The sequence below is a fragment of the Haemaphysalis longicornis genome, unplaced genomic scaffold (genome assembly GCF_048455015.1).
Source record: "Haemaphysalis longicornis isolate Haplotype H1 unplaced genomic scaffold, Haemaphysalis longicornis Haplotype H1 scaffold_1, whole genome shotgun sequence".
Lineage (NCBI taxonomy): Eukaryota > Metazoa > Arthropoda > Arachnida > Ixodida > Ixodidae > Haemaphysalis > Haemaphysalis longicornis.
In genome coordinates, this window is record NW_027526203.1 from 312,826,323 (window position 1) to 312,840,061 (window position 13,739).

General features: G+C 44.4%; 1 protein-coding gene across 1 annotated transcript in view; it reads right to left on the bottom strand.

Moving 5' to 3' along the window:
- Positions 1 to 1,011: 1,011 nt before the first annotated feature.
- Positions 1,012 to 13,739, bottom strand: part of LOC144150095 (lysosomal phospholipase A and acyltransferase-like) — a 35,846-nt gene continuing 23,118 nt past the window's right edge. Inside the window, exons 4-7 of the mRNA XM_077681911.1 lie at positions 12,955 to 13,053; positions 12,310 to 12,537; positions 5,399 to 5,693; positions 1,012 to 2,780 (exon numbers count right to left, since the gene is read on the bottom strand). Coding sequence (XP_077538037.1) covers positions 2,558 to 2,780; positions 5,399 to 5,693; positions 12,310 to 12,537; positions 12,955 to 13,053 — 845 coding nt within the window. The 3' untranslated portion in view covers positions 1,012 to 2,557. The remainder of the gene's footprint in view (positions 2,781 to 5,398; positions 5,694 to 12,309; positions 12,538 to 12,954; positions 13,054 to 13,739) is intronic.

Consider the following 13,739-nt stretch of genomic DNA (forward strand, 5'->3'; position numbering starts at 1 on the left):
TTGTTTGTTGTTCTTTTTTATCCAATCATTCCAAGACAAGAGGGGAGGGGGCTTAGCCCTCTCGACTCTCCCTTCCGGAGTCACTGCTTCTTGTAATGCTTGCTGGTCACATTTGTTTGGCTGAGTGTCAGTGTTTTAGCAGATGTTTTGAGCAGATTAGTTTTACAGCGAGGTTGTTAGCCTCTAGCTGGTCAGAAAATTTCGTGTTGTGAACAAAAAACCCAGGCAGGACCCAGCAGTTCTCGCCTAAGACGCCGAGCGCATAAGTCAGGCTAATCAGGCATGCAGCATATAACTCATTATTCGTTTAAAAAACACAAAGCAAACATTGAAACCGCATTATGGATGATAAGGCGCCTGTGAACAATGGGACCCCCCCCCCTCCCTCCCCACGTGTTCCTGGTAAAGATTATGTTTGCAGGTTATGTTTGAAGGCTAGGCAGGTCTAGTGTCACTAAATAGAGCAGTTGTTTCCCAAGACGCCGAGCGCATGCGTAAGTCTATGCAGGACCCAACATTTGCCAGCTGAGAAGCCGAACGTAAGCAACAAGCCCTCCGAGACGAAGAGAAATATTTCATACCTTCCCCTATCAGTATTTGTAGTGGTTTACAACCGCTTCGCTGGACCTCCACTTTCACAGGGCGGGATGGCGACCTTTTTTTTTTTTTTTTCTTTCGAATACTTCGATTCTGCTCGTGTGCCGAGTACTGAAGGGAAGAAAAACAGTTCAGCTGTACATTTGGATTATTCTTGCCCGAGTTGCATATAGCACCGTACTGGGTGCTTGTTTATTTTTGTATCATTCACACATCGTATCATTTGTATCATTCACACATTTTGTATCATTCACACATCGAAGACCTTTTTTCTCAAACCTATTGTTTATCACTTATGTGCATTTTTATGGTTAGTGATCAGGGATCATAAAATTCAAAACGAGAACTATTTGCAGTTAGGCATGGCTGTTATAACACACGAAATGTGGTGAGCAATAATACGAGAACCCAGTATGCATTCAAATGTGGGTTTAATTCAATTCCAGCAACCATTCCGGCGGAGGCGCAAAGCCAGCAATCTTCATGGAAGCGAAAACTGGCAAACAAGGAAAGTATGTGGGGGATAGATATGTATGTCCACATTGCTGTCTGCCCTACGTCATTCTCGTTGCTGTGATTGGTGTTTTAGCCTTGTAAATACCTTTGACTACGTGGCATTCAAAGAAATCGCCGAGGTAAGGGCAGGCTATATGAGTGTAATTCTGAACCTACAAGATTTAAATAAATGATTCTCACGACTGGCTTTGTTGACATTAAGGCCCCAACAAAAACATGCGGTATACGATGTGAAATCACAACAAAAACAGTCAACCGTGAAAAACAAGAAAAAACATTGAAATAATAAGATGTCACATCTGATGCTACTTGCCTATACAAAATATTACAGTTAGTAACGCACAAACTAGTGCAAGATCTGCCTTCACAGGTTGTGCAGCTCAATAGCACACAGTGCATCACAAGCAGCGAGATTTGCTACAATAATCGCGCCAAGTAAGTATTTCCCTCTAGAGTATTTCTGAGCAGATTCACCGGACAGGACTGCTATATTTTCTGCGTGTAAAGGCGTTTTTTTTTTGTTTTGTTTTTGGCTACAACAGCGCATTTTCTTCACTGCGCTTATTTAAACCAATGAGAAAAACTCTTCCTAGTAACTCTATTTTATATTGCCCTCACACTTCCATTGCTTACACAAATTCAAGTGGGATTGGCTTTTCTACGTGGTAATGTGTTCTTTTCCTCCGGTGAACGGAGCAATAAATAACTGCCCATTCAATTTCTCGTCGTTTTAGCCTGGAAAGCGATGACAGTTTCACATCTGCACAAAGTATGACATAAATACCCACTAAGAGACCGCAAATTATCTCTTAACCTTCCTAGAATGAAACGGAAATTATAAAAGCAACTGATGCGCGCTTCTGTGCCCGACGATACTTGACTGCTTTGGAAAATTGCGGATTGGAAATACTTCTGAATTGTGCAGCAAGTACACAAATGAAACAGCACTCAAAGCACAGTTTACGGCACGCAATGGTGCGCAACCACACAAAGTGTGGTTGACCATAAGATGCGATCTTTTACAAACCATACAAGATGTACAAGAAGCAGCTGTGCGAAAAGTGAAACATCAGACCTCTCACATAATTCATCACAAGATACCGAGTCCGGCCAATTCTTGGAACAATAATTCCATGCTAAAACGGTAAAAATATTGATGACCCAGTAAGCGATGCTGTATTGGAAGGTGTTTTCACATTTGTTCACCTTAGAAACAATTATGCATGCGCAACAAGCATTACAGATGGTAAGCCGGCGATGCCAAGGGACTGAACCGTGTTCACACTACACAGTTCCAGCATACGTGTTGTGCAGATAAGTACGCTGCAGTCGTCGGTGGTCGATCAGCCTACGCTGCCATGCGAGTTGTCAGGTGGGTTACACGAGTTACGTGTATATGACCAACATTGCTACACCTCTTTCGCCTCTCAATTTTTAGCACAAATCAGTTTCCCAGGGCGAGAGTCTTGATGTATTCAATGACTGTCAAGTCGTAAAGGATGCTCATGTGTTCCACATTGTCCAGCGTCTTCTCGTACACGGGCTGGCTCTGGCCGCTACGGAATCGCAGGCAGCCTTGGAGGCTGCGCAGGTTTACAGTGCCATCGCCATCGCCGTAAATCACTTCGGGCTGGATGTCCGGGAAGCCTGCACGGTGGTACTCGATCCTGCAAGCAACGCCGCCGTGCACCAACTTATTAATCAGCTCTCTCCTGCTGCAGCTCTGAGCGCTTTTCACTCACATCCCACCGAAGTACTTCTTCCACCTGGACCTAAACTGATACCCGAAGGGCTTCAAAACTTTTCTACATATAGCATCCTATGCAACCCTAACCAAGACTTCATTATATGCGAGTACAAGAAATGAAGAAAGGACTTTTGTGGGTTGTATTTTGATTACTTTGATGGCTGTGCACTGCGCAAGATCAGTTGGCCACAGATATCTGGGCCAAATATTACTACCCTACGCCGAAATGATATCTTGAAAAAATGGCTCACAAGATTTCTATCTCGTACCCGATTTCGACAAAGGCAAACCTCCCGACATGTCTATGGGACTTCACAAAAGCAAGAATGTCACTATCAGTCAGATACTTCTCAGGTGCAGCCATAAAAGCATTCGATATCCGCGTCAAAAATATCCCAACAAATGCTAAACAGAGACTAAAGCGAAGCATCTGGTGCAGCAAGCAAACCACTGAGTGCTCTCCTGTGATGGGGATAAATGGGGTTTTCGCAATGCTTCCAGGCACAGGAGAAAGACAGCGTTTTCCAGCCCTGCTGCGGGGCCCCTTCAAAATATCCGTGAGCCTATATCACTGCAACGCACATGAATGAATAATCGTCGCGATCAAAGGGGCATAGTAAGCCAATGATGTTGCCTGCATTCAGAACACTTCTGCGGACCTACTTTTCCTCACTGCCCTAGTATGACCAATCCACGGGTGCAAGAGATAAAATATGGTAACACAGATGCCAGACATTTCCCTCAAATCTGATCTTGGCTCTGCCATCACACAATGCCAAAAATATCATGCTCACAACGCCCAGTGTCAAAGCGCAGGCTACATTTTTGATGAAATCGTATGCTTGGTTTCCACACTGGCCTAATTTTGTCCCTTTGATTGCAATGATTGGGCGTTCAGGTGTACCGTGGTGAAGCAGATGCACCGGTATTTTTACGAGTGCAGCATGGCTTTCCCTGAAAAGTGTGGTTTACACCGTGAATTACTCAATTAAAGATGACGTTTTGAATTGCTGGATGCAACGATGGAGATCAAGTGTTTGAACTAAACTGTACGTGGGCTTTGTATTTCGCCCGATTTGCTCATTTGGATGCAGCGTTTGGTTACTCAGGTGCACTGAGGCGAACCATATATATTTGAACCCTCATTGTTGTGGTTATTATTTCGTTACTGTAATAGTTATTTCTTTCCGGAAGCGCTACTCAGATTTCATTACTGTTTTATTGCTTCTGCTATTCCACGAGCTCTATTCCCAAAAGAAGTATCCGTGGCATTGGCAAGCTGCCGAACTGGTAGCTTTTCACTCCGGACTCCCCCAATGTAATCTTTAAAAATATTACACACAATTCAATTTTTCGCGGCTCGAGACTTTCTTTAGAGGGTGGCATATGGGCTATTTGAACACTTTTACAGCTAAACATGTTTGTTTTTCGATGTAGTATAGACAAATAAGGGGGCATATATGGGAGTAGGGCAGAAATTTTCTCCATTATAGTAACTAGTCGCTCAGACGCATATGTACATTCCTCCAGAACTACTTTAAGATTCAATAAGCTTACAGCAACTTTAACGGCACTTCAAAACTTGCTTAATCGTGATGGATCCGGGATCCAAGATAGAGACCGCGAAAAGCCTGCGTGGCCGTCAGAGTTCATTCGGCCCCTCCAAACCTGCACTCCCACTCAAGTAGCTATGTACCGAAGTAAATGTACTGGCCCTCAAAACCTCCCCTTAAATACACCGCTTCCTGGGGATCGAATGGCAAGGTATACTGGAATACATGCTAATTCTGTGACATGGTATATCACTCCACAATCCACTTTGCCATTACCAAGAATTCTGCTGCCCCTGACCCAGGTTTAAGTGAAGGCATGTGCTCACAAGGAAGCTTGGCTTCATTAGCACATTACTTTAGTGCATTTTGAGCTACAAAAATGATTTTCCTGGTGCTCAAGTTCAAAAGAAAAGGTCATGCGTTGGTCTGCCTGCGTCAAGAAAAGCCCACAATTCATTCAGCCCTTTCAACAAAAAAGCATGCATTATTTGTAGCTCAGTATGGGGTCAGTGTCATCCACAAGCCCTAATTTTTGCACTTAATGTCCCGATCAAGTTGCTAAAAGCGATACAAATACAATTTCGAAACTGCAAAAGCTCTGTGGGAAAATAAGGTGACAGTCAAATATTAGCATTTGCGCTAAAGCTTTCAGGAGCAGCACGTGTTTTACTGCTTTGCAGGAAGTAGCCATCTAAGTCAATTCTAAAACTATCATTCGCCGCATGGTATTTTAGGATTGGCTGCGAAGTAAAGCCTACCTGCTGACAAAGGGGCAGAAACTTGAGCATTCCGCCGGTACTTCAAGAAGATATCGAGCTGCTACAGCCAACTACACGGAACCGGGATCAAATGGAAATTTGCATAAATTAAATTGCTTTTCATGAAAAAATTCAGTTGTCCTAATGGGCAGTGATAGAGCGGGGTTCAACCCAGTCTTTCTCGGCCACCCACGCGGTCCCCCATATGTGTGCTGACGGAAGCGCACCTTTCAATCGTGCTGATGTTTCGGCCATGCAGACAGTGGACCTCTACACCCGGCGCAGCGTCGTTGAGAATGTAGTGCCGCGTGTCCTTGTACATCTCGAAGCCGTCGGGGAAGCCGATGTCATTGAAGAACGCCTCATAGTCGGACAGGCCGTAGCTGCGGTTCATCGTCTTCACCAGCACCTCGGACTCGTTCCAGTAGCGGTGGTTGGGAAGCATGTAGGCCAAGCTAGGCGCCGACCGCTGTTCGAGCCGCACCGACAGCGGGTTGATGACCACGACGCCAAGGTTCTCGCCTGGGCCCATGATGGCACAGTGAATGTTAACGTTGATGCCAGCCATGTGGCTGACAGTCTTAGCATTTTTAATGATGAATTACTTCCCTACTTATCTTAGACGTGCGATCTACATCTACGGTATTTCCTCTTGTTGTGAAGGTTTCACGCTTGGATTTCATGCGTGTAACGGCATGCTGTAGAATATATTCTAGTGCGTGTGTGCGTGCGTGAGTGCGTGCGCGTGTGTGTGTGTGGGGGGGGGTGCGTGCGCGCGTGCGTACGTGTGTGTGTTTGTGTGCATGCGTGCGTGCGTGCGCACTTATAACTGATATTGTTTCCCGCCATATTTCTGGTAAGGGCAATGGGGACACAGTATGTGCTGTGTGAAACACCGTAACAATTTCAAAGGGACAGAAAATCGATTTTTTGGAGTATACGCTCTCTATCCCAAATGAAAGGGCACCAATTAAAACACCTTGATCCCAAACGATTTCCCTGATAGGGCACTAGGACATTTTGAAAGAAATAAATTGCAAAAGGGTGAACTGAAGGGCTTGTTGGTACATCATATCGTTTGAAAACAGCGCGGAAGATGGGACTGAGCAAAGATTGTCGTTGTCACACTTACTATTCAGTTGCTATCACCTTTTTTTGTCAAAATTTTATTTCGTATTTTTTCCTTCTCTTCCCCTAGTTTTTCATGTATATATTTTCTTGCGAATTAAATCGCTCAGTTGTTCGTCAGCGCTTGTGTCGTCTATTACTTGCTCACTCCCGTCTTCCGCGCTGTTTTCAAACGATTTTGAAAGAATTCTTTTTTATATTTACCAACCTTACGTATGCTGCCAAAACGAACGCTGGCAACCATAACAACCATAACAGCGCAGCAATATACTTTACACTGTACGTGAGATGAAAAGAGATATTCAAAAACTTGTCCTCAGTTAAAACAATAGTACAGTGCAGTCTTTCCTATTCCTTTATGCGTTTTTTTAATCACGCACTGAAACTGACGGAGCTGTTTGTACACGTATGGTAGTGTCACGTCAACCCACTGCATGGCGCCACCTTTCAGACTTCAAAAAGGTTAGCGCCACATTAAAATTATTTCCACCAATTTATTTTTCACTATATAAAACGCTGGCGTTCATATGAGCTAGATTGCGCCCCACAAAAAGCGGTTGTCTGTCCCTAAGGCAAACATAACAAAATCGCATGCAGTAATAAAATGTATGCTCCTCCGAGATTTAAACCCGCACTATTAAAGAAACACTCTGGAGCGAGTTAGTTCGTTCATGACCTCGAAGCAAAGTTGAACAGCGTGTGTGAGAAAAAAAAACAGAACAAAAGACTAGAAACACAACGTCCATCTGTGTCTCTTCCTAATCTTACATGCAGTTTTTCCGCGCTGGTCATATTTGCACTATATGTATACCCTAAATGTGTGCAGCACCATGTCAGACCTGTATTTATTGTGCCATGGCTGACTGATGACAGCAACACTAAAATCGGCTGTTGACTTGTGATGTCAACAAATTTATCAAGTTTTTCCCTAAAACATTGTATAGTTCACCATTGCTATGGCAGATAAACTAACAATTATTTGCTCAACGTGTGTTCAGTAAGCCTAATTCGAGTCCCCGTACATTCTTTATTCACATGCAGTCTTCGTTTCCACGCATACAGCAAGCCGTGTTGGCAGGAAGGGGATCCGGACAATAGGGTCCTGGGCAAAATGGTTCCGGACAATAGGGAGGCGAAGCTAAAGTTTGCCGGGCGAAGGCAGCGACTCTGGCTGTACTCTCCCCTCCGCGGGAGTACGCGGGGGCTGCCGCCGCTTTGGCACGTGCTTTTTTCGCTGCTCGCGTGCTGCATTTTTCGCGCTAGGAAAAGGGCTGGGTAAAGTTTTCTTTTGAATTATGAAACCATACGCGTCAGCACGTGTCCAGCAAGTTCGGTTTAAACGTAGAGTAGTTACTGAGTTCATTTTTGTCGACGTTTGTCTTGTCGTCTGCTACAGACCCGCCGCTCGACCAGCAGACTGCCCCTACGATTTTAAGGGGGGAAACGCGTTGTTCGGTGGTCGCCGGCTGCTGTCTTTTCGTCTGCAAGGCGACAGCTGTTCAGCTTGTCACAGAGTACTTTTCTCTTGTTTGTTACTCCCTTCGCGTGCTCGCGCTTCGGACATACGGATTTTCTGGACTGCAGCAACACTGAGGCTTGCAAGAAATGTAAGATAAACGTGATTGAGTATGGTAATAGGTTATTTCTTACTCTTGAAACAATCAGCTGCATCTTATAAAAACGCATTAGGAAGGCACACGCTAATTAAGCGGTGCGCTGACAGCGCCGCATTTCCATTTTACTTGTCCTTGAAGGAATTTTTGTTCGCAATGTTTGTCACCCGCTTGGAGTACAAGTATGGGTTAGAGTGACAGTTCGCGGAAACAACAGAACAGCTTGTGGCGTATAACTTTCAATTACTATTAATATACAGAATTTGGTGTATACCTCTTTTAATTACCAGTATTTGTAAATGTGGGGAAAAAACGAACAACGCAGCAATCCCGTCCAGAACACAAGTCACAATGACAAGACGGACCAGAGCTAAAATCGCTAGAAACTATTTTTTTTCACCCATGCAAAATGTCAACCAATTGTGTTATATATGGACGATGTCGAACGGCGCCAGCTAAACAACTCCTAATTTCATTTATTATAGCGGAAAACAATCATTGGCAGCATGCATTAAAAAAGTATAGAGGGGAGGACCCCCCACCCCCTATCCAGTTCCAGGCAGTCCGAGCAACAGAGAACTAGTGTTCTCTTCTGCAAAATCCCTTTTTTTCCATTTAGCTTTCCTTCTCTGATTAGCACCAAAAGCAGCGGAGGCAGCCTTGGGAGCCAAGCTGTTCTGGACGCGCCACAGCTGTTCTCCACTCTTTGGTCGATGCCGTGCACGACTGAAGGGCCACATGTTTTCGTTTATGCACGTGGCAACACTGCACAGGCGCAAATGCATCGCACGCGTACCAGCTGCACCTTCTGCCTTTCTTTTTTGTGCAGACGGCGAGAACAACAACAAAAGGCCAAAAATCTATCTGAATCCGTCCCAGCTTATAGCAGTTTTGTTTGCTGCACACAAGGCAACCATGTTTTGTCGCAGCAGTGTCTACATGGTCATAAAACACGGAAACATAACAGAAAACAGGCGTGGAACGTTTGCGGAGTCCCGAGTCCTGACAAGATGTTCTGTTGTTCCCGCCGCAGTATCACCCTCACTCCCAGCGGGTCAATCTGTGGGACGAACGTTGCGAACAAAATTCCTTCAAAGATAAGCAAAATAGAAATGCGGTGTTGTCAGCGCACTCCTTTAACAGCATGTGCCTTTTCAATGCGTCTTTCATAGGAGTCAGCTGATCATTTCAAGGATTAGAAACAATGAATTAACGGGAATTCTTGTAAGCCTCAATGTTTCTGTCGTCTATAAAATCCGGATGTTCAAAGTGGGAGCACGTGAAGAAAGTAACAAACAAGAGAAAAATGCGCTCTGACAAGTTGCACAGCTCTCGCCTGGACGACAAAAAGACGGCAGCTGACGACCACCCAAGAGCACGCTTTATCCCGTGAAACCACCGGGGCACTCCGCCGTTCGAGCGGCGCGTAGCAGACGACAAGACGAGCACCGGAAAAAATGGACGCAGTAGCTACTCTACGTGTAAACCGAACTTGCTGGACACGTGCTAACGTGTATGCTTTCATAAGTCGAAAGAAAATTTTACCCGGACCTCACCGTAGCGCGATAAATGCAGCACGCGCGCAGCGAGAAAAGCACGTGCCGAAGCGGCGGAAGCCACCGCGTGCTCCCGCCGAGGGGAGAGTGCAGCGCCACCCGGCGATCGTTCCGGAGCCTATATGGCCCCGAGTGGAAACCCGAGTGGAAACCCACATCAGCTGGAAGCGCGCAAAGCATTTTGGTGCAAATTATCGCGGTTAATCAGTTCGCCCACATTAGTTCGTAACTTATGGCATGTTTCCTTGCACTTAAATATTATTATTATTATTATTATTATTATTATTACTATTATTATGCCTCACTGTTAGGCATTACTTGTGTGTCTAAATGGCTGCTTGTAAGTGTGTGTGTTTGTGTGTGTTTATGTCAAAATGTGTGGTTTTCGTCGTCTCTTACCACTGATACCCCCATACTTTTTTTTTCTTTGCGAGATATCTACATCTTGTTTTGTGTGTTTTTTTTTGTTTCTGTGCGCCAGCACAAAGGCCCCCCGGCTGTTCCTGGGCACGCAAATAAATGATTGATTGATCGATCGATCGATCGATCGATTGATTGATTGATTGATTGATTGATTGATTGATTGATTGATTGATTGATTGATTGATTGATTGATTGATTGATTGATTGATTGATTGATTGATTGATTGATTGATTGAATATTGTTATTATATTTTTTCATGCTAGCCGCCCTAGCCGGGATACGGCCCGTTCGTCACTTGGCGTTTTGGCATAGGCCTGCTGGTGTGAAGGGGGAGTGAAGAAAGATTCTCCAAGAAAGGGAAGCGGTAAGCGAGGCAGGTGAGGTTGCAGAAGAGGGTGCTGACCTCCCAGAGTGAACGTCCTGGAAGAGGAGTGAGAATTAATCCTCCGGCCCCCCGGTTTGGGCGGGCTGATTTTCTCTTGCTCATAGGAAGGAATTCTGACTCTACTTTAGCATGACCAAGGTCTGCTTTGTATAAATAGAGGTCATTTTTGTGCATGATATTACTCTTGATTTTGACTGCTATGTAATAACGACCAACAGAGCTGGTGCTATACTTTTGCACGACGGTTATTTTTACACTCGCATCAAGGTTAACGAATAGACGCTGCATTTAGTCTGCAGGCAAGGGGATGTTCGCAAGACGAAAGTAACAATTTTGACTGGTAAAGATTTTTTAAGTGCTATCATGAGCCCTTCCGGGCTCAGTTATGAGAGGTGTCCACACTAATTAACAATACTACAGTAGCAGTTATTGATACAAAATATTTTCCGCAGCAATAGAACATGCCAGCACAGTGTAGCCGAATATGAGCCACGTCGGATCGCGGCCCATTGTACCTCACTGAAGACTATATTGTGGCTTCTGAAAACAAAACAAATAATAATAAGCAGGAAATAAAAACCAAATTTGTCTTCACGCCCCCCTGACGAAGTTTCCCACGTGAATCACCCTATATGACCATATGACCTATTACATATCGACCCAAGACAAAACGCCATGTGACGAACGGGCCTACACCCGCATGAAAACATGCAGTATGTGCATACTGAACGCCTTAGCATCTTGCTGCAGCTACATTCAACGCCTTGAAACTTCCAAGAATAATGCTAAAACATTCGCAAGATTCCGCTATTTCCATCACTCACCTAGAAAGTAATCGCTACAAATATCGAAGACTTTTTACGGGGTCAAAGGATTGACTTGTGACCATTTTGTACGGGTTTTCACTTGGGGTCATATAATCCGGGACCATTTTTTCCGGGGCCATTTTGTCCGGGGCCATTTTGTCGTATACACCTGACAGGAAATGTTGAATTGGTGATCCAGCATTTCGCCTAATTCTGAAAGTGTATATTTTTCTGTGGTTTTGTTACACCATTCAACTGTGTAGTAAATGTGAATGCTCTTCAAAACAATAGTTTTGGGATTACTTTTAAATGTGAAGATCTTCCAAATCAATATTGTCCACGGAGATACTTAACGGAACCATATTGTTAAGCATATAACCAGATCTGCTGCATCATCGATTTATAATCTCCTTTGCCAGAGAGTAAACATTTACGTGTCAATACGCCAGTGTTCAAGCTTATATCACGTGAATGCCCTCCATGTGCATGATTTTAGCTTGGACGCTAATGCCTTTTGAAGAATACTTTGGTGACTGACTCTTTCCAACCACGAGCCATGTCCAGATTTTCACAGCGAGAGTCGCATTTACGGTGATGTCAGCAAAAGTGAGATCGCTCCTCTAGCCCATGGTTGCCTGAGGTAGCACAAGATGTAGCACATGTAGATGTAGTTGCCTACGGTAGCACAAGATGGTCGTTCTAAAGAACTTTCGCTAAAACATACTAAACCCGACTAGCTCACATTTGGGCTGCGGAAAATAGCCTATAAGCATGCCCAATTTCATCAAGTTCCATGCTTTATAAGTGAGTCTAGCCATATTTTGAAATTTTGAATTCTCCTAACGGCCATAAATGGCCATAACTCGAGTTTTAATGCATGTATCTTAAAGTAAAATGTGCCACATTTGACCCGTCTGAGGAGTCAGTAACGCTGCTTGGTTTGATTTCGTTCATTACCATATACAACTAGCAAGTGCCCTGGTAAGTCTCATTTATAACTATACCCAATTATCAATCTGCCAGTATTGCAACCCTAACAAGTTAAGGCGTTAGAAACCAATACAATATTTGTAGGCCCAATTAAGTCCACTAATTTTAGTGGTGTCTGACATCGCCATACAGCGAATAGTAAGGTGACGCCAAACTCATGACTGTCTCGTCAGTCCCTGTTCCCCTTCATGAGCAGTGTGGAATTCCTGTGATGACTTGCCCCGAGCAGAACTCACCTGACGCGTACGCCTTGAGTGCCTTTACTGCGCCACCCCAGGCACCCCCCAGGGTGACCAGAGCGCGAATGTGCTTGTCCTTCCATGCCTGCGGCTTGCCACTCAAGAAGTAGCGCAAGTTGGGGCAACCCATGCTGTGGCACACAAAGATCACGCCCATCTCGCCGTTCGTCGTGTACGTCTCCTCAACGAGTGCGTGGAGACGCTCGAAGTATGTGCCGAGCTCATCTGCGACAGAAACCGTGCTTCAATCTGCAGTTCAGATCAGTGCACATTCTGGTGGTATTGTGGTAATATTGTCAACCATTTGATTTAAGAGAATACGTCTACTTCAAAAAGTCCGGAACAAATCAAAGGTTGATTGAGCCAAGAAAAGGTAGAACGCTGTGTTTCTGAATTCATAACATGGGAAAACTATGCAATTAGTTATAGATTTCGCTTTTTAGCCACGCAGTCAACGAGGAAACTAGTTTGAATGCCACCGAATGAGAATAAACAAGAGGAAGTAGCTTGACTTTGGGTAAAGCTACATAAAACAGGGATAAAACAAGCAAACAATTTTTATTGCTTAGTGAACCAAACCAACAGCCATGCTTGTTTTTCATATATCAGACACTTTCGCTGAGCTAAATACAAAGTACGTACTTGGTGCTTTTCTAAAGTCGTACGGAGCTCCACGAATGTTGATACCACGCTCGTAGCCCAGAGCAATGAACGCCTCCACGATTCTGGTAAAGTATGCGGCTGCAAGAAAACAGAAAAATACCCGTTTTACTTGTGTGCAGTTTGCACATTTTTGCGAGCTAATATTAGCTGATTCCGTGTGCCGAGATTTGGTTTTAACTGCTGGAAGAACTACCCTAAGAACTACTCCTAGAAGTGCAATCCCAATCTTTCCCACCCGTAACAATAAATAAATCGCCGTTTTTTGTTTTTTTCTTAGCCTTTTGTGCAAGTGGTTTAGGAGAACTAAACTCCGGTGCCGGACTATTTCTGGCATTGCGGAGTAACATCCGGCGGCGGTAATTAAACTGTGAAGGGAAGCCTCTGTTGCTGTTTTTAACTTTGAACCCAGTACATCTACCTTTCCTCTCATATTAAATCTACATTTTTTGGAGCATTAAAGCGTCCTACAACACTTTCTCAACTTTTCCAACATCTCCAGTGCTTCTACAAGGTGGTCAATAAGTGCGTCTAGCGTTATTTGGTGGTCATGACCCTAACCAAATATTTCTGCTCAATGCAAATCACTTGGACGCCCCTTCAATAATTTTTTCTCTCTTTATCAGTGTTCGTCAAAGTACGAGAATTGTTTGAGTGTATGACTGATGTCGCACCAGCAATACCGCCAATACCGCCTAGCTTCCTTTCAGTTACAGCAATAAATGCACGCATTCGATAGGCTCTGCTGCACGAAAGAAAGAGGGAAA